Below are 17,776 nucleotides of genomic sequence, written 5' to 3'. Positions count from 1 at the left end.
AACCACCCGAGCCACGGCCTGTTCACCCCGCTATCATTCAGAAGGCGAGGTCAGTACAGGTACATTAAAGCTGCGACCAAGAGACTGAAAAACAGCTTCTATCTTAAGGCTATCAGATGGTTAAATAGCCATCACTCGCCAGCTTCCACCCAGTTAAGCAACTCTACACTTTAGAGGCTGCTGCCGAGTGGTGCAGCGGTCTAAGGCACTGCATCTTAGTGCTGGAGGAGTCACTACAGACCCTGATTCGATTCCAGGCTGTATCACAACCAGCCGTGTTTGGGAGTCTCATAGAGCGGTGCACAATTGGCCTAATCCGGGTTAGGGTTTGTAAATAATAATTTGTTCTTAAATGCCTTGCCTTGTTAAATAAAAGGTTAAATTAAAATATACATTGAATTACTGGCCACATTAATAATGTTTACATACTGGTTTACTCACCTCATATTTAATGTATTCCATTCTACTGTATTTTGCTCGATCTAATATATATATATATATATATGTGAAGTCGGAAGTTTACATACACCTTCGGTTGTTATGTGTAATATGGATGAATCATTTGTTATAGAATATTTTTTACACAATTGAAGGCAGCTCGTTGTAAGCTGCAATCATAAGAGGCCTTCATACATACAGTTGAAGTCAGAAGTTTATATACACCTTAGCGAAATACATTTAAACTCAGTTTTCACAATTACTGACATTAAATCCTAGTAAAAATTAACTGTCTTAGGTCAGTTAGGATCACCACTTTATTTTAAGAATCCGAAATGTCAGAATAATAGTAGTGATTTCTTTCAGCTTTTATTACTTTCATCACATTCCCAGTTGGTCAGAAGTTTACATACACTCAATTAGTATTTGGTAGCATTTCCTTTAAAATTGTTTAACTTGGGTCAAGCGTTTTGGGAAGCATTCCACAAGCTTCTCACAATAAGTTGATTTTTGTCCCATTCCTCCTGACAGAGCTGGTGTAACTGAGTCAGGTTTGTAGGCCTCCTTGCTCACACACGCTTTTCCAGTTCTGTCCACAAATGTTCTATAGGATTGAGGTCAGGGCTTTGTGATGGCCACTCCAATACCTTGACTTTGTTGTCCTTAAGCCATTTTGCCACAACTTTGGAAGTATGCTTGGGGTCATTGTCCATTTGTGACCAAGCTTTAACTTCCTGACTGATGTCTTGAGATGTTGCTTCAATATATCCACATCATTTTCCCACCTCATGTTGCCATCTATTTTGTGAAGTGGACCAGTCCCTCCTGCAGCAAAGCACCCCCACAACATGATGCTGCCACTCCCGTGCTTCAGTTTGGATAAGGTTCTTCAGCTTGCAAGCCTCCCCCTCTTTACTCCAAACATAAGCATGGTCAATATGGCCAAACAGTTCTATTTTTGTTTCATCAGAGCAGAGGACATTTCTCCAAAAAGTATGGGCTTTGTCCCCATGTGCAGTTACAAACCATAGTCTGGCTTTTTATGGCAGGTTTGGAGCAGTGGCTTCTTCCTTGCTGAGAGGCCTTTCAGGTTATGTGGATATAGGACTTGTTTTACTGTGGATATAAATACTTTTGTACCCGTTTCCTCCAGCATCGTCACAAGGTCCTTTGGTGTTGTTCTGGGATTGATTTGCACTTTCCGCACCAAATACATTCATCTCTAGGAGACAGAACACGTCTCCTTCCTGAGCGGTATGACGGCTGTGTGGTCCCATGGTGTTTATACTTCCGTACTATTGTTTGTACAGATGAACGTGGTACCTTCAGGTGTTTGGAAATTGCTCCCAAGGATGAACCAGACTTGTGGTGGTCTACAATTTTCTTTCTGAGGTCTTGGCTGATTTGTTTTGATTTTCCCATTATGTCAAGAAAAGAGGCACCGAGTGAAGGTAGGCCTTGAAATACATCCACAGGTACACCTCCAATTGACTAAAATGATGTCAATAAGCCTATCAGAAGCTTCTAAAGCCATGACATCATTTTCTGGAATTTCCCAAGCTGTTTAAAGACACAGTGAACATAGTGTATGCAAACTTCTGACCCACTGGAATTGTGATACAGTGAATTATAAGTGAAATAATCTGTCTGTAAACAATTGTTGGAAAAATTACTTGTGTCATGCACAAAGTAGATGTCCTAACTGACATGCCAAAACTATAGTTTGTTCACAAGACATTTGTAGAGTGGTTGAAAAACGAGTTTTAATGACTCCAACCTAAGTGTATGTAAACTTTCAACTTCAACTGTATATATTCCATTCTTTTACTTTTAGATTTATTGTTGTGAATCGTTTTTAGATACGAAGGCACTCAGATACTACTGCACTGTTGGAGCACAAGCATTTCTCTGCACCCGCAATAAAATCTGCTAAATGTGTATGTGACTAGTAAAATTTGATATTGCGGCACACTCAAACCTACTCTGCGCTATGGTCGACATGAGCACAGACGGGCTGGAAGAGACCACGGTGGTCACAGCGATCGCGTTGGGGGCCAAGGAGGGACTTGAGCTGGCCGGAATGAACACCGTCTGTTTCTGGCTGGCCGAGGTCAGCATGGAGGTGGAAACCAGCTTTGACATGGCCGCCGCGTAGTTGTGCGAATGAGACTTGGACAGGATGTTGGGAACGAAGTTGGAGCTTGGAGAGGTCGTCACAATGATTACCTGACAAATCATATATTATATAGTAAGTTATACAGCCACGTACAATCAAGGTCATATACTGAACAAAAATAGTAACGCATCATGTAAAGTGTAGGCTGAAATAAAAAATGGGATTGTCTGGGGGGGGGGGCTGAGGACTATTTCTATCTATAGTAAAGCCCTTTTGTGGGGCCCCAGCTCAGTCAATTAAAATACATAGGGCCTAATTAATTAATTTCAATTGACATATTTCCTTATATGAACAGTAACGTAGTAAAATCTTTTACAATTGTTGCTTTATATTTTTGTTCAGTGTATGTACAAAATCACTTGCACATCAAGTTCGCAGACATTATGCAATAATTACGATCATACAAAACACATTCAAACATTCCTATAGTATTTGCCTCACAACTCACTATATTGACTGATTAGAGAAGAAGAGGCTTTCTTAGGAATTACGGACAGTTCTCTCCTGCTCACCTTCTGCGTGGTGGTGTTGGTAGTCTGGGTGGTGGGTTTGGTGAAGGTGATCTTGACGGGGGACATGTGCGGTGGCAGCGAGTTGGCGATGCTCTGCATGATGTTGCTCATCTTGGGGCTGCCGCTTACTGGCACGGTGATGGTCTTGGACAAGGGAGGGGCAACCTTGGCCAGCTCCTTCAGCACCACAGGGGAGGAGCTCGAGGAGTTGGTCCGCCTCCGCTTGCGTGGCTTCTCGTCCTCGTCAGAGCAGCTAACGCCTGGGAGTGAGAGTTTGACAGAGGGAGAGAAAAACTAAACGTACAGACAGAGACAAATGGAATTTGAGACAAAAAAATGTATTGATACATTAAGAGGTTCTGCAATGTTCTGATTTGCAGGCTCTGTTTAAGGAGTGTTACACCGAGAACCCTTAACCAATGCAATGCTCTTAAACAGTTATTTTTCTTTCCAAAGTAAAGGAATAATCAAACATGGAACCTCTGTTCTGACACTCACTTTTCACATAGACAGTGCTCCCGCTGGGCAGCACCACCACGTTGGAGGCAGGGCTGGCTGGACGGGGCGATTTCACCGTGGCTGTTGCACTGCCGCTGGGCGCCGTGGCACTGGTGGGGGTGGACGTGGTGGTTGTGTAGGAGTAGCAAACAACCACTGCAAACAAAAAACAACCATACTTCATATAAAAATACACTATAAGGAGAGATAAGTCATTGATCATTTATAGTCTTCCTCCCCCTTCCGTTGATCCTGCAGGTATATTTTTTTACCTCCAATATCCCTCCAGTTATGATTAGGAGTAAAGTAATCTGATCCTAAACCTGTGGATAAGGGCAATTTCCACCTTGAGCTGTCGGTGATCTTACCTTCTTTATTTCCTGTTTCTGCAGGCAGCAAGAGAGAAGCATTCTGATTGGCTGTGGCACTGGCCACTGAGTTGGCAGTCACGGTGAACGCCGTCTGGGGGACCAGTCTGGGCATCAAGGGGACCAGCCGACGTCCCTCGATTGACCACTCTGAGGAGCTGTTGGGACCCGACATGCTGTGACAAAAGAGAATTGTTATGGAAAATTGATGGACTGATGAGTGTAGTAAGTCATAATGTGTATGTAGTTTTAGTATTGATCATCTTGGGGGGGGGGGTAACATGACTTACTGATAGGCAATGGTGGTAAGGCGCTCATCGTTGACAGCCCTACGGACCTCGGCACGATGACGCTCTGTTGAAATGCTGTGGGAGACAACCATACAATTAGCTAAGTAAGAATGAGCAATTAAGTCACATGCAAAGTTTGTTTTTAGAAATGGACCCAAAGGTTCCTCTAGCAATGGAAAGAAAATAGTGACTTTGCGGGTTTACCTGAGGACTTTAGTGAGTTCTCCGAGGAGGTCCTTCTTGTCCTTGGTGAGGTCGCCTTGGGCTCGCAAAGCACTGATTACGCCGGCGTACGCCTCCAGCTCTGTTGAAGCAATACAGGCTATAATTAAAAACAACTTTGCTTTCATTCTGAAACATCAGTAACATTTTGGGTCCTTTGAAAGTGACATGTCACTTAATGCATGAGGCAAGCCAGAGAAGTTGAAAGGGTCTTACCAAGTTTACGGAGAATTCTCTTACACTCATCCCTGCCCAGGTCAAGGAGGGTGGGCCAAACCACAGGCATGGTGCCAGTCAGATGCGGTTTCACCTGCTGAATCATCAACTACATTTAGAGTGAGCAGAAGAGGAGAGGACATGGCACATATGTCATCTTCTAGATCAGTGTTTCCCAACCCTCGTCCTCAAGTATCCCAAAGGGTACACATTTTCTGTTGTAGCCCTGGAAAAACCCAGCTCATTCAGGGCTTGACGATTAGTTGACAAGTTGAATCAGGTGTGGTTGTCCAGGGTTACAATAAAAATGTGTTCCAGATTATCCATACAATACAAATCCTTAATTTGAAATATGAATGAGTTTCTTCAATTCTGGATGTTAGTATAAACAAGCACAGCCAGCGGCTTCCAAATCAGGATTGATCGAGCTTCGGACTGCAACTAGCATCTTGACAGGATATTGGGCACATAATGTCCCGTCAAGATCCTAGTTGCTGTCCGAAGCTCGATTGAAACAAGCCAAATAACCTAAAAGGTATTTTATGAGTACGCTTATTACCTGAGTTGGAACCTGCTGACCATGCTTTCAGTAAGAGGCTTAAATAAGCCAAAAATTAGGGTTAGCTATAATGCTACCATCTAGACATCAATGACATAGCTAGTTGGCTAGCTCTTTCAGTAGCCTAGGGGCAATTACACAGTAACAGAATGATGGTGAGCTTCTGATTTCCCCCTTTAAAAATGTATGCCAAACAAAATCCAAGGATTGCAAAGTTAACACAAACCATACAACTCTATGCACATTGACTACTTTTAACAATTTCCACAGAACATTTTACAAACACACATTAACTTGAATAACAGATGCAAAGTTTGACAGTATGTGCCGTCATTCTGTTACAAAACTTTGCATCGGCACTGTTATTCAAGTAAATGTGTTTTGTAAAATGTTAAATGGAAATTGTTAAATGTCGTCCTTGTGCATAGACTTATGGTTTAACTTTGCCTATGGGTCTTGCTTACGGGTGCCTAGCTTCGGAACACAAATAGGATCGACAGAACATTGGGTTCAGGATCTCTTAGCTTAGTTAACTCAACTCCTTCCAACAGAGTTTAGTTGCGATGAGTGTCAGTGGAGTGTACCACTGACTACATCGAGTCTACCAGTCGATGTCCATTATTTCATGCTTTCATTGTACCTATGGTTTGTCCTGTGTAACTGCAAGCTTTACTTTGGTTGCTAAAATCTGTAGTTTTTGATAAAAGTATCATTTTAAAAGTGACCTCTGTCAAGGGAGCCATTGTTTGTTAACGAAGAAGGAGAAGCCCGTGAGAAATATAAGGTTGTACATAGGCTGCTGTTTGGCTGCAATAAGGAGAAACACTTTTTTTCTAGTAATGCATTGTTATTGAATTGTTGGGTTTTGAGTTTGCAAGATAGGCATTTCACTGTACTTGTGCATGTGACATTAACTTGAAACTTACTTGGCAACACTTTTGTCGTATCTCGAGTCTGAAGAAAATGTTACCATAAATGTTGGTGTCCAGTTGCAGGTGGCTCTAAAAAAAAAAAGAAAAAAGAATAATATAGAAATATATTAAATCCACATTTTGCACTGACAGGAGTTCTCTCGTCCTTTTGGCTGCCAGACATCTCGCATTTCTCAACATCTTTGCCGAAATTATTCGTTTCTATGAGACACGGCCACACGTAGAAGTGACAGCGTGTCACAGTGCAACCAAAACAAAGACCGACACACATGCATGAGGCACTTGGATTTAAAATATTTCTGAATTTCTGTTTTTTTTTTTTAGAACCACATGCAACTGGACTGACATTTATAAAATACACTTTTCTTCCAAATCAAGAACGAAAGAAATATCGCCAAGAATAGATTAGTTGAAACATTCCTTGCTAAACTTTACACTAGCGAAGCTGTAATTGCAATATGGAGACACACATCCCGATACGACTCTAGCTATCTACCTAGTCTAGATCCAAGTTGCGGTCCGAAGCCAAAGGGTGTCATATATAACTTACCAACTTTAAACATTACAGCAAATATACACAGTGTACAAAATATTAGGAACACCTGCTCTTTCCATGACAGTTTTCACCTGGTCAGTCTATGATCCCTTACTGATGTCACTTATTAAATCCACTTCAATCAGTGCAGAAGAACGAAAAGTTACAGGTTAAAGGATTTTTAAAGGGTGTAACTCAGTATATATTCGTATAATATCTTGTTAAACTGTGTTTGCATATCTGCTGTTATGAACGATTTAAAATTGTCCAAGCATCCCTCAGAAAAATCTAGCAAGTAAGCTAGCTAGATTCGTTACCGAAGTTATTCAGCTAGCTCGGAGTGAACTTCCTGTCTTCCAATTTACCATGCAGTATTGAGACAAGTACAACGTCGTTATGACAGTCCTGAATTACAGGATCTAGCGATTCGCTACATATTAATCCAAAATCAGTTGCACCCGCCAAAACATGGCAGATACATGTTTTTCTTTACTGAGGATCCACCTCAGTTCAATAGACCTTCCATTCCGCCATGATTGAACGACGCCAAAACACTTGGGCCTGAAATAATGCTGTCTAAACATAAGCCTGGATTTGATTGACACAAAACTTGGAAATTATCACCATTGTTTCGAACAAATATGGATCCAGTTAGTAATCGCCATTACCAATATTTTTTATTAGACACATAATAATTTAAAGACCTCTAAATATAAACTCATAAAGTTATGCACAGACATCAATCCAAATAGGCGATTTTTCTACCCCTAGTTTTAGGACCATTTACGTCACTGTTGACGTTCTTCGTACCACCATCTTCGGGTAATAATTGCCGCGTTCAAAACAACTGGAATTGAGAAATCGCTGACTTCAATGCGTTCAAACAACTGGAAACAAACAAAAAAACGAGCTCCGACTTGGAAAACGGTCATCCAACTCGGAATTCCAATTGATGGGTTCAAGACAACTGGGAACTCGGGGAAAGAAACTAGGTCAAAAATTGACGTCAATGATCTTATGATCGGAAAAAACGATTCCCGGCTTGGAATTCCGAGCTCGTTTTGGTCCGAGTTCCCAGTTGTCCTGAGCAACTGAAGTCGAAGTTGCTTTGAACTCGGCATAGAGCTCCGACTTACCTAAGAAACGCCGTTTGGTCTTTGCTTGTCAAAAAATATACGTCAAATAACACAGTTTAATAGAATGTTGCGTTGGGTAGCTAGATTTAACTTGGTACCTAGCTAGCACAAATACAACCAGTAGAAACTGCAGTCATTTTCATTATTCTTAACAATGATTTAGGAATCCTTGTGAGTAAGTATTATCTAGGTAACCACTTGTTCGCCTATTGAAATTCAACTTCAGGATTGCACTCAGTCCCACGATAAGAGCTATAACTCTAATATTTGTGTAAACTCTTCACAGTTGTGTTCTGTGGGTGTCACCAAGTAGATTGATACCCCATTTCATTGCTTCAAATTCCAGCCTTGTTTAACATTATCTAGTCTAAATATGGCATTATTCCACGAATTGTAAACTTCTGCATCACTTTTAAATAGGTACTGTAACAACCCTGGGTTTATAAGCCCGGATATCGACTGCTGCTTGAGCATGCTTTTGCAGCACAGCCGATAGCGCGCTGGACTTCGGGCTAGAAGGTCGAGGGTTCGAGACCTGCTCCCTGCTGTTTCATTGGTGTCAGAAGTGATCGGACCTTGCATTCACGACAGTGTACGATGCTAATGTTCTCTGGGTGTCACTGAGTAGACTGATACCCCACGTCATTGATCCACACTCCATAGGTAAGGCTGTGCAGTGAAATAAGTATGCCCCCAATGCAAATCTAAAGTCCAATACATCCATTGTGATTTGAACAAAGTTTTATCAAATTAACAAATTATTGCCTTTTGTTGATTTTATATAACATTCCAACCACTTCTAGTGTGGTCTATTCAATTATGGCATAATTCTACTATTTGTATTCATTTGCATCACTGTCAATGATGACATACTTTTATTTTGAAGGCTAACAGTAAAGTCCACTACTGTGACTAATCCTTATTGTGGCTAGCTTCACATAGATGGGTTTGACCTCCATTTATTTTACCTTTATTTAACCAGGTAGGTTATTTGAGAACAAGTTCTCATTTGCAACTGCGGCCTGGCCAAGATAAAGCAAAGCAGTTCGACACATACAACAACACAGAGTTACACATGGAAAAAACAAACATACAATCAATAATACAGTAGAAAAATCTACAAACAGCATGTGCAAAGGAGGTAGGATAAGAAAGGTAAGGCAATAAATAGGCCATGGTGGTGAAGAAATTACAATATAGCAATTAAACACTGGAATGGTAGATGTGCAGAAGATGAATGTGCAAGTAGAGATACCGGGGTGCAAAGGAGCAAAATAAATAAATACAGTATGGGGATGAGGTAGATTGGATGGGCTATTTACAGATGAGCTATGTACAGGTGCAGTGATCTGTGAGCTGCTCTGACAGCTGGTATCACATTTTCATTTCACTTCATTACAGTACAACGGTTTGATTTGTTTGATCGTAGCTAGCTAGCTACATAGCCGTCTTTGTATCTAAGACAATTGTGTAGTCTAGAGCGATTTTCTAGGTTAGCTAGCCAGCTATTGTCGTTCTTTTAACGTAACGTAACGTAATCAACACTGCTAGCTAGCCAGCTAGCCCCCAAATAGCAGCACTGTAGAAACTATTACACTCGACGGAACGACTTGATTAGTGTAGTGTCAACAACGCAGCCACTGCCAGCTAGCCTACAAAGTCAACAACGCAGCCACTGCCAGCTAGCCTACTCCAGCAGTACTGTATCATTTCAATCATTTTAGTCAATAAGATTCTTGCTACGTAAGCTTAACTTTCTGAACATTCGAGACGTGTAGTCCACTTGTCATTCCAATCTCCTTTGCATTAGCGTAGCCTCTTCTGTAGCCTGTCAACTATGTGTCTATCTATCCCTGTTCTCTCCTCTCTGCACAGACCATACAAACGCTCCACACCGCGTGGCCGCGGCCACCCTAATCTGGTGGTCCCAGCGCGCACGACCCACGTGGAGTTCCAGGTCTCCGGTAGCCTCTGGAACTGCCGATCTGCGGCCAACAAGGCAGAGTTCATCTCAGCCTATGCCTCCCTCCAGTCCCTCGACTTCTTGGCACTGACGGAAACATGGATCACCACAGATAACACTGCTACTCCTACTGCTCTCTCTTCGTCCGCCCACGTGTTCTCGCACACCCCGAGAGCTTCTGGTCAGCGGGGTGGTGGCACCGGGATCCTCATCTCTCCCAAGTGGTCATTCTCTCTTTCTCCCCTTACCCATCTGTCTATCGCCTCCTTTGAATTCCATGCTGTCACAGTTACCAGCCCTTTCAAGCTTAACATCCTTATCATTTATCGCCCTCCAGGTTCCCTCGGAGAGTTCATCAATGAGCTTGATGCCTTGATAAGCTCCTTTCCTGAGGACGGCTCACCTCTCACAGTCCTGGGCGACTTTAACCACCCCACGTCTACCTTTGACTCATTCCTCTCTGCCTCCTTCTTTCCACTCCTCTCCTCTTTGACCTCACCCTCTCACCTTCCCCCCTACTCACAAGGCAGGCAATACGCTCGACCTCATCTTTACTAGATGCTGTTCTTCCACTAACCTCATTGCAACTCCCCTCCAAGTCTCCGACCACTACCTTGTATCCTTTTCCCTCTCGCTCTCATCCAACACTTCCCACACTGCCCCTACTCGGATGGTATCGCGCCGTCCCAACCTTCGCTCTCTCTCCCCCGCTACTCTCTCCAATTCCATCCTATCATCTCTTCCCTCTGCTCATACCTTCTCCAACGTATCTCCTGATTCTGCCTCCTCAACCCTCCTCTCTTCCCTTTCTGCATCCTTTGACTCTCTATGTCCCCTATCCTCCAGGCCGGCTCGGTCCTCCCCTCCCGCTCCGTGGCTCGACGACTCATTGCGAGCTCACAGAACAGGGCTCCGGGCAGCCGAGCGGAAATGGAGGAAAACTCGCCTCCCTGCGGACCTGGCATCCTTTCACTCCCTCCTCTCTACATGTTCCTCCTCTTGTCTCTGCTGCTAAAGCCACTCTCTACCACTCTAAATTCCAAGCATCTGCCTCTAACCCTAGGAAGCTCTTTGCCACCTTCTCCTCCCTCCTGAATCCTCCTCCCCCTCCTCCCTCTCTGCAGATGACTTCGTCAACCATTTTGAAAAGAAGGTCGACGACATCCGATCCTCGTTTGCTAAGTCAAACGACACCGCTGGTTCTGCTCACACTGCCCTACCCTGTGCTCTGACCTCTTTCTCCCCTCTCTCTCCAGATGAAATCTCGCTTCTTGTGACGGCCGGCCGCCCAACAACCTGCCCGCTTGACCCTATCCCCTCCTCTCTTCTCCAGACCATTTCCGGAGACCTTCTCCCTTACCTCACCTCGCTCATCAACTCATCCCTGACCGCTGGCTACGTCCCTTCCGTCTTCAAGAGAGCGAGAGTTGCACCCTTCTGAAAAAACCTACACTCGATCCCTCCGATGTCAACAACTACAGACCAGTATCCCTTCTTTCTTTTCTCTCCAAAACTCTTGAACGTGCCGTCCTTGGCCAGCTCTCCCGCTATCTCTCTCAGAATGACCTTCTTGATCCAAATCAGTCAGGTTTCAAGACTAGTCATTCAACTGAGACTGCTCTTCTCTGTATCACGGAGGCGCTCCGCACTGCTAAAGCTAACTCTCTCTCCTCTGCTCTCATCCTTCTAGACCTATCGGCTGCCTTCGATACTGTGAACCATCAGATCCTCCTCTCCACCCTCTCCGAGTTGGGCATCTCCGGCGCGGCCCACGCTTGGATTGCGTCCTACCTGACAGGTCGCTCCTACCAGGTGGCGTGGCGAGAATCTGTCTCCTCGCCACGCGCTCTCACCACTGGTGTCCCCCAGGGCTCTGTTCTAGGCCCTCTCCTATTCTCGCTATACACCAAGTCACTTGGCTCTGTCATAACCTCACATGGTCTCTCCTATCATTGCTATGCAGACGACACACAATTAATATTCTCCTTTCCCCCTTCTGATGACTAGGTGGCGAATCGCATCTCTGCATGTCTGGCAGACATATCAGTGTGGATTACGGATCACCACCTCTAGCTGAACCTCGGCAAGACGGAGCTGCTCTTCCTCCTTGGGAAGGACTGCCCGTTCCATGATCTCGCCATCACGGTTGACAACTCCATTGTGTCCTCCTCCCAGAGCGCTAAGAACCTTGGCGTGATCCTGGACAACACCCTGTCGTTCTCAACTAACATCAAGGCGGTGGCCCGTTCCTGTAGGTTCATGCTCTACAACATCCGCAGAGTACGACCCTGCCTCACACAGGAAGCGGCGCAGGTCCTAATCCAGGCACTTGTCATCTCCCGTCTGGATTACTGCAACTCGCTGTTGGCTGGGCTCCCTGCCTGTGCCATTAAACCCCTACAACTCATCCAGAACGCCGCAGCCCGTCTGGTGTTCAACCTTCCCAAGTTCTCTCACGTCACCCCGCTCCTCCGCTCTCTCCACTGGCTTCCAGTTGAAGCTCGCATCCGCTACAAGACCATGGTGCTTGCCTACGGAGCTGTGAGGGGAACGGCACCGCAGTACCTCCAGGCTCTGATCAGGCCCTACACCCAAACAAGGGCACTGTGTTCATCCACCTCTGGCCTGCTCGCCTCCCTACCACTGAGGAAGTACAGTTCCCGCTCAGCCCAGTCAAAACTGTTCGCTGCTCTGGCCCCCCAATGGTGGAACAAACTCCCTCACGACGCCAGGACAGCGGAGTCAATCACCACCTTCCGGAGACACCTGAAACCCCACCTCTTTAAGGAATACCTAGGATAGGATAAAGTAATCCTTCTCACCCTCCCTTAAATGATTTAGATGCACTATTGTAAAGTGGCTGTTCCACTGGATGTCATAAGGTGAATTCACCAATTTGTAAGTCGCTCTGGATAAGAGCGTCTGCCAAATGACTTAAATGTAAATGTAAATGGTGAGGGAGGTAAAAGTCTCCAGCTTCAGAGATTTTTGCCGTTCCTTCCAGTCATTGGCAGCAGAGAACTGGAAGGAAAGGCAGCCAAAGGAAGAATTGGCTTTGGGGGTGACCAGTGAGATATACCTGCTGGAGCGCGTGCTACGGGTGGGTGCTGCTATGGTGACCAGTAAGCTGAGATAAGGCGGGGCTTTACCTAGCAGAGACTTAATCGAATAAAAAGTAGGGTTGTTTGAGATGATGACACCTAGCTATATTGTTAGCTAGCTAACTATAGCTACTGAAACAGATTATGTCGTTTTCTAAACTGGTGCCTGGCTACCTTCAGACTAGTGTTGTGTTTGTGAGATTTCTGTAGGCCAAACCGGCTATGTCTCATGGTCTGACAAACACTGCTCTTGCTCTGCCACCTTTCACCACAGATGCAGAAGGGCAACATCGGCAGATGCAGTGGATTGAGACAAACCCCACGCTAAACAGATAGCTCTATCAAAAACGAACAGATTTTCATAGGTATTGTTTTTATTATGCTAATTCGATTTCCACGCAGGCGAAGACATCGACTCTAGGGACTTTACAAAAAGGTCAAATATACTGAACTTGCAAAATATATTTCCAATAGATGGCAGCATAAGACCACAAACCATAAGACCATTTTCAGAAGATTATATTTAAGTTAGTTTTAGGCTTCAAACAGCAATATGATTGACATAAAATTGCATGCATCTATATATCTACCTTCTTAGGCCTGTGTTGCTTTTGAGAGCTCAAAAAAAAAACTCGCAGCTATTGAGAACCCTGTCCAAATTATTACTGTTCAGATGCACTAACCTCGCACTACACTAAATGTGTGTACACTAAATATCTCATATGCCAGTGTGAATGAACAGCCTCGGAGTAGAAAAGTCTCAAGAGAGTGCATCTTCCATAGCCCGGAAAGAGATTACATCATGCAACTCTCTCTGCTAGCAAATTATACTGAATGAAAATATAAAAGCAACATGCAACAATTTCAACGATTTTACTGAGTTACATCAATTGAAATAAATGCATTAGGCACTAATCTATGGATTTCACGTGACTGGGAATACAGATATGCATCACAGATACCGCCTCATGCAACACGACACATATCCTTCGTGTAAAGTTGATCAGGCTTTTGATTGTGGCCTGCTGAATGTTGTCTCACTGCTCTTTAATGGCTGTGAGAAGTTGCTGGATATTGGTGGGAACTGGAACACGCTGTCGTACATGTCGATCCAGGGCATCCCAAACATGCTCAATGGGTGACATGTCTGGTGTGTATGCAGGCCATGGAAGAACTGGGACATTTTCAACTTCTAGGAATTGTGTACAGACCCTTGCGACATGGGGCTGTGCATTATCATGCTCAAACATCAGTCGAAATTTGCGGATGAATGGCACAACAATACCTTCACGGTATCGCTGTGCATTCAAATTGCCATCGATAAAATGCAATTGTGTTCATTATTCGTAGCTCATGCTGGTCCATACTATAACCCCACCTTCACCACGGGGCACTGAAACCGCTCGTCCACACAACGCCAAACACGTGGTCTACGGCCATTCCTATGAGGCCGGTTTGACATACTACCAAATTCTCTAAAACAACGGAGGTGGCTTATGGTAGAGAAATGAACATTCACTTCTCTGGCAACAGATCTGGTGGCCATTCCTGCAGTCAGCATACCAATTGCACACTCCCTCAAAACTTGAGACATCTGTGATATTGTGTTGTTCTCACTAATATAAACAGATGTGTGCACAACATTTGAGTGTGGCGCGGCTTGTTGAGTTGGCTACTTGTGTGAGAAGGCAGAGCGGCTAACCATGCCCTCTTGAAAGTGCCAATAATTTAAGTCACCTGCACATTAGTGTAAAGATAATCATTTGTACCGTAGTGGACTTGCTTACTTGACTCTTTAACCATTTAATTTCTTTAATACATGGCCAACATACAAGTTCCTTACTTTTCCCCCCTTCTACTTGCCTCTTCCATTTTTGTGGTAATGCTGCAATTAATTGGTTGTAATTTTGGGTAGAACAGACATTTCCATATGTCTGTGTCAGCTGCATGTGTGACATCCATTCTAGTTTGTTGGTGATGTGGACACCAAGGAACCTGGTGTCCACAACCTGCTCCACTACAGCCCCGTCAATGACAACGGGGGAATGCTCTGTCCTCCTTTTCCTGTAGTCCACCATAATTTGCAAATAAATTCATTAAAAATCCTACAATGTGATTTTCTGGATTTTTTCCCTCATTTTGTCTGTCATAGTTGCAGTGTACCTATGATGAAAATTACAGGCCTCTCTCATCTTTTTAAGTGGGAGAACTTGCACAATTGGTGGCTGACTAAATACTTTTTTTGCCCCACTATATATAAAAGGTGATGTGACATAATTTTATCTGTGGCAAATGACCTTGAGCCTTCTTGGATGGGCACTTCTAATGTAACCCTATGGCAGCAACCAAGGGGCAAGAATTTTCTAGCTCTACCCTTAGACTTGGTGGTGACGTAGTGTCCCCATGAGTGACAGAACACTGAGCCAATCACTGTTCAACGCTCCATATTGTCTGCTGGCCTGCCCCACCACCACAGAAAGCACTGAGCTGGGATGAAACACCTGCATTATGGAGACGCCTTACTCAAGAAAACAAAAAGAGAGTTGCGATATTGTATTTAGAGGTAGGTGAAGGAGTCAAGCGCAGGAGAGCAGAGATGTCCAAGTAGCGTTTTTTAATAGGCAAGTGCACAACAATAGGGTCAAGTACAATACCAAATAAACGCCCACAACAAAAGAGAACACAGTTACTCACGGAAGGAGGAAAAACAACGCTCCTTAAACTTATACACAATTGGTATATACGTGAAAATAACTGAGGCACAACCTCAACGAGCAACATGACACGAATAATCCCGCACAAACCTGAGCAGGCAACAGGGGTAATTATACACACAGAAATGAAAGCAAATGAAACCAGGTGTGAAAGAACCCAAGACAAAACAAATGGAAAAATGGATCGGTGATGGCTAGTAGGCCGGCGACACCGACCGCCAAGCACTGCCCAAACAGGGAGAGGAACCACCTTCGGTGGAAGTCATGACAGTACCCCACCCTCTGACGCACGGCTTCCGCAGCGCGCCGACGCTGGCCTCGAGGACGACCCGGAGGACCAGGAGCAGGGCGATCCGGATATAGGCATTGAAACTCCCTCAGCATTGATGGGTCTAACACGTCCTCCACCGGCACCCAGCATCTCTCCTCCAGGCCGTACCCCTCCCAATCCACGAGGTACTGAAGGCCGCTCACCCGACGCCTCGTGTCCAGTATGGGCTGAACTGCATATGCCGGGGCCCCCTCGATGTCCAGGGGGTGCGGAGGGACCTCCCACACCTCAGCTTCTTGAAGCGGACTAGCCGCCACCGGCCTGAGGAGAGACACATGGGACGAGCAGTTAATATGGTAATAAGGAGGATCTGTAACCTATAACACACCTTGTTTATTCTCCTCTGGACTTTAAATGGCCCCACAAACCGCGAACCCAGCTTCCGGCAGGGCAGGCGGAGGGGCAGGTTTCGGGTCGAGAGCCAGACCTGGTCCCCCGGTGCCTCACTGCGGTGGCGGTAAGTGCTTGCCTTCTGCCGCACTTCGGGGCGTTTAAGGTACCCGTGGGCAGCCTCCCAGGTCTCCCTCGAGCGCCTCACCTATTCGTCCACTACAGGAGCCTTGGTCTGGCTCTGACGCCACGGTACCAGGACCGGCTGATACCCCAACACACACTGGACTGGTGATAGGTTTGTAGAGGAGTGGCGGAGTGAGTTCTGGGCCATCTCTGCCCATGGGAGGAACTTCGCCCACTCCCCTGGCCGGTCCTGGCAATACGACCGCAGAAACCTTTACTCTCTCCACCTGCCCATTACTCTCAGGGTGAAAACACAAAGTAAGGCTGACCGAGACCCCCAGACATTCCATGAATGCCTTCCAAACCCTGGACGTGAACTGGGGACCCCGAACAGAAACTATGTCCTCAGGCACCCCGTAGTACCGGAAGACGTGTGTAAACAGGGCTTCCACAGTCTGTACGGCCGTATGGAGACCGGGCAAAGGGAGGAGATGACAGGACTTAGAAAACAGATCCACAACGACAAGGATTGTGGTGTTGCCCTGTGATGGAGGCAGATCGGTCAGGAAGTCCACCAACAGGTGTGACCAAGGCCCCTGTGGAACGGGAAGGAGTTGTAACTTCCCTCTGGGCAGGTGCCTAGGACCCTTGCACTGAACACACACCGAGCAGGAGGACACATAAACCCTCACATCCTTGGCTAAAGTGGACCACCAGTACTTCCCACCTAGACATCGCACCGTCCTACCGATGCTCGGATGACCAGAGGAGGGTGATGTGTGAGCCCACCAGATCAACCTGTCGCGAACTTCAAGCGGAACATAAACTCGTCCAGCTGGACACTGTGGTGGAGTAGGCTCTAAACACGACGCCCGCTCGATATCTGCGTCCAACTCCCACACCACCGGTGCCACCAGACAAGAGGCCGGAAGTATGGGAGTGGGATTGATGGACCGCTCCTCCGTATCATACAGTCTGGACAGTGCGTATGCCTTGGTTTTCTGGGAACCTGGTCTATATGATATAGTAAACCTAAATCGGGTGAAAAACATAGCCCACCTAGCCTGGCAAGTGTTCAGTCTCCTCGCCGCCCGATGTACTCCAGATTACGGTGGTCAGTCGAGATGAGAAAAGTGTGTTGAGCCCCCTCAAGCCAATTTCTCCACACCTTCAGAGCTTTGACGACAGCCAACAACTTCCGATCCACCACGTCATAGTTTCGCTCCGCCGGGCTGAGCTTCCTCGAAAAGATAGCACAGGGGCGGAGCTCCAGTGGCGTACCCGAGCGCTGTGAGAGCACGACTCCAATCCCAGCCTCGGCCGCGTCCA

General features: G+C 45.6%; 1 protein-coding gene across 6 annotated transcripts in view; it reads right to left on the bottom strand.

Moving 5' to 3' along the window:
- The window catches only part of LOC135548859 (BRCA2-interacting transcriptional repressor EMSY-like), a 28,485-nt gene extending 21,192 nt beyond the window's left edge, over positions 1-7,293 (bottom strand). Inside the window, exons 1-9 of one of the 6 annotated variants that reach the window (XM_064978895.1) lie at positions 7,064-7,293; positions 6,206-6,280; positions 4,721-4,829; positions 4,487-4,586; positions 4,283-4,357; positions 3,993-4,168; positions 3,625-3,780; positions 3,127-3,386; positions 2,421-2,664 (exon numbers count right to left, since the gene is read on the bottom strand). In XM_064978895.1, the coding sequence (XP_064834967.1) occupies positions 2,421-2,664; positions 3,127-3,386; positions 3,625-3,780; positions 3,993-4,168; positions 4,283-4,357; positions 4,487-4,586; positions 4,721-4,826 (1,117 nt within the window). In that variant the 5' untranslated portion in view covers positions 4,827-4,829; positions 6,206-6,280; positions 7,064-7,293. The remainder of the gene's footprint in view (positions 1-2,420; positions 2,665-3,126; positions 3,387-3,624; positions 3,781-3,992; positions 4,169-4,282; positions 4,358-4,486; positions 4,587-4,720; positions 4,830-6,205; positions 6,281-7,063) is intronic. The other 5 variants (XM_064978897.1, XM_064978892.1, XM_064978893.1 and 2 more) reach the window with 5 other exon arrangements.
- Positions 7,294-17,776: the final 10,483 nt, after the last annotated feature.

Source organism: Oncorhynchus masou, chromosome 11 (assembly GCF_036934945.1).
Source record: "Oncorhynchus masou masou isolate Uvic2021 chromosome 11, UVic_Omas_1.1, whole genome shotgun sequence".
Classification (NCBI taxonomy): Eukaryota; Metazoa; Chordata; class Actinopteri; order Salmoniformes; family Salmonidae; genus Oncorhynchus; species Oncorhynchus masou.
The sequence above is the reverse complement of the archived record's forward strand: the minus strand, read 5'-3'. Positions and strand labels throughout refer to the sequence as shown.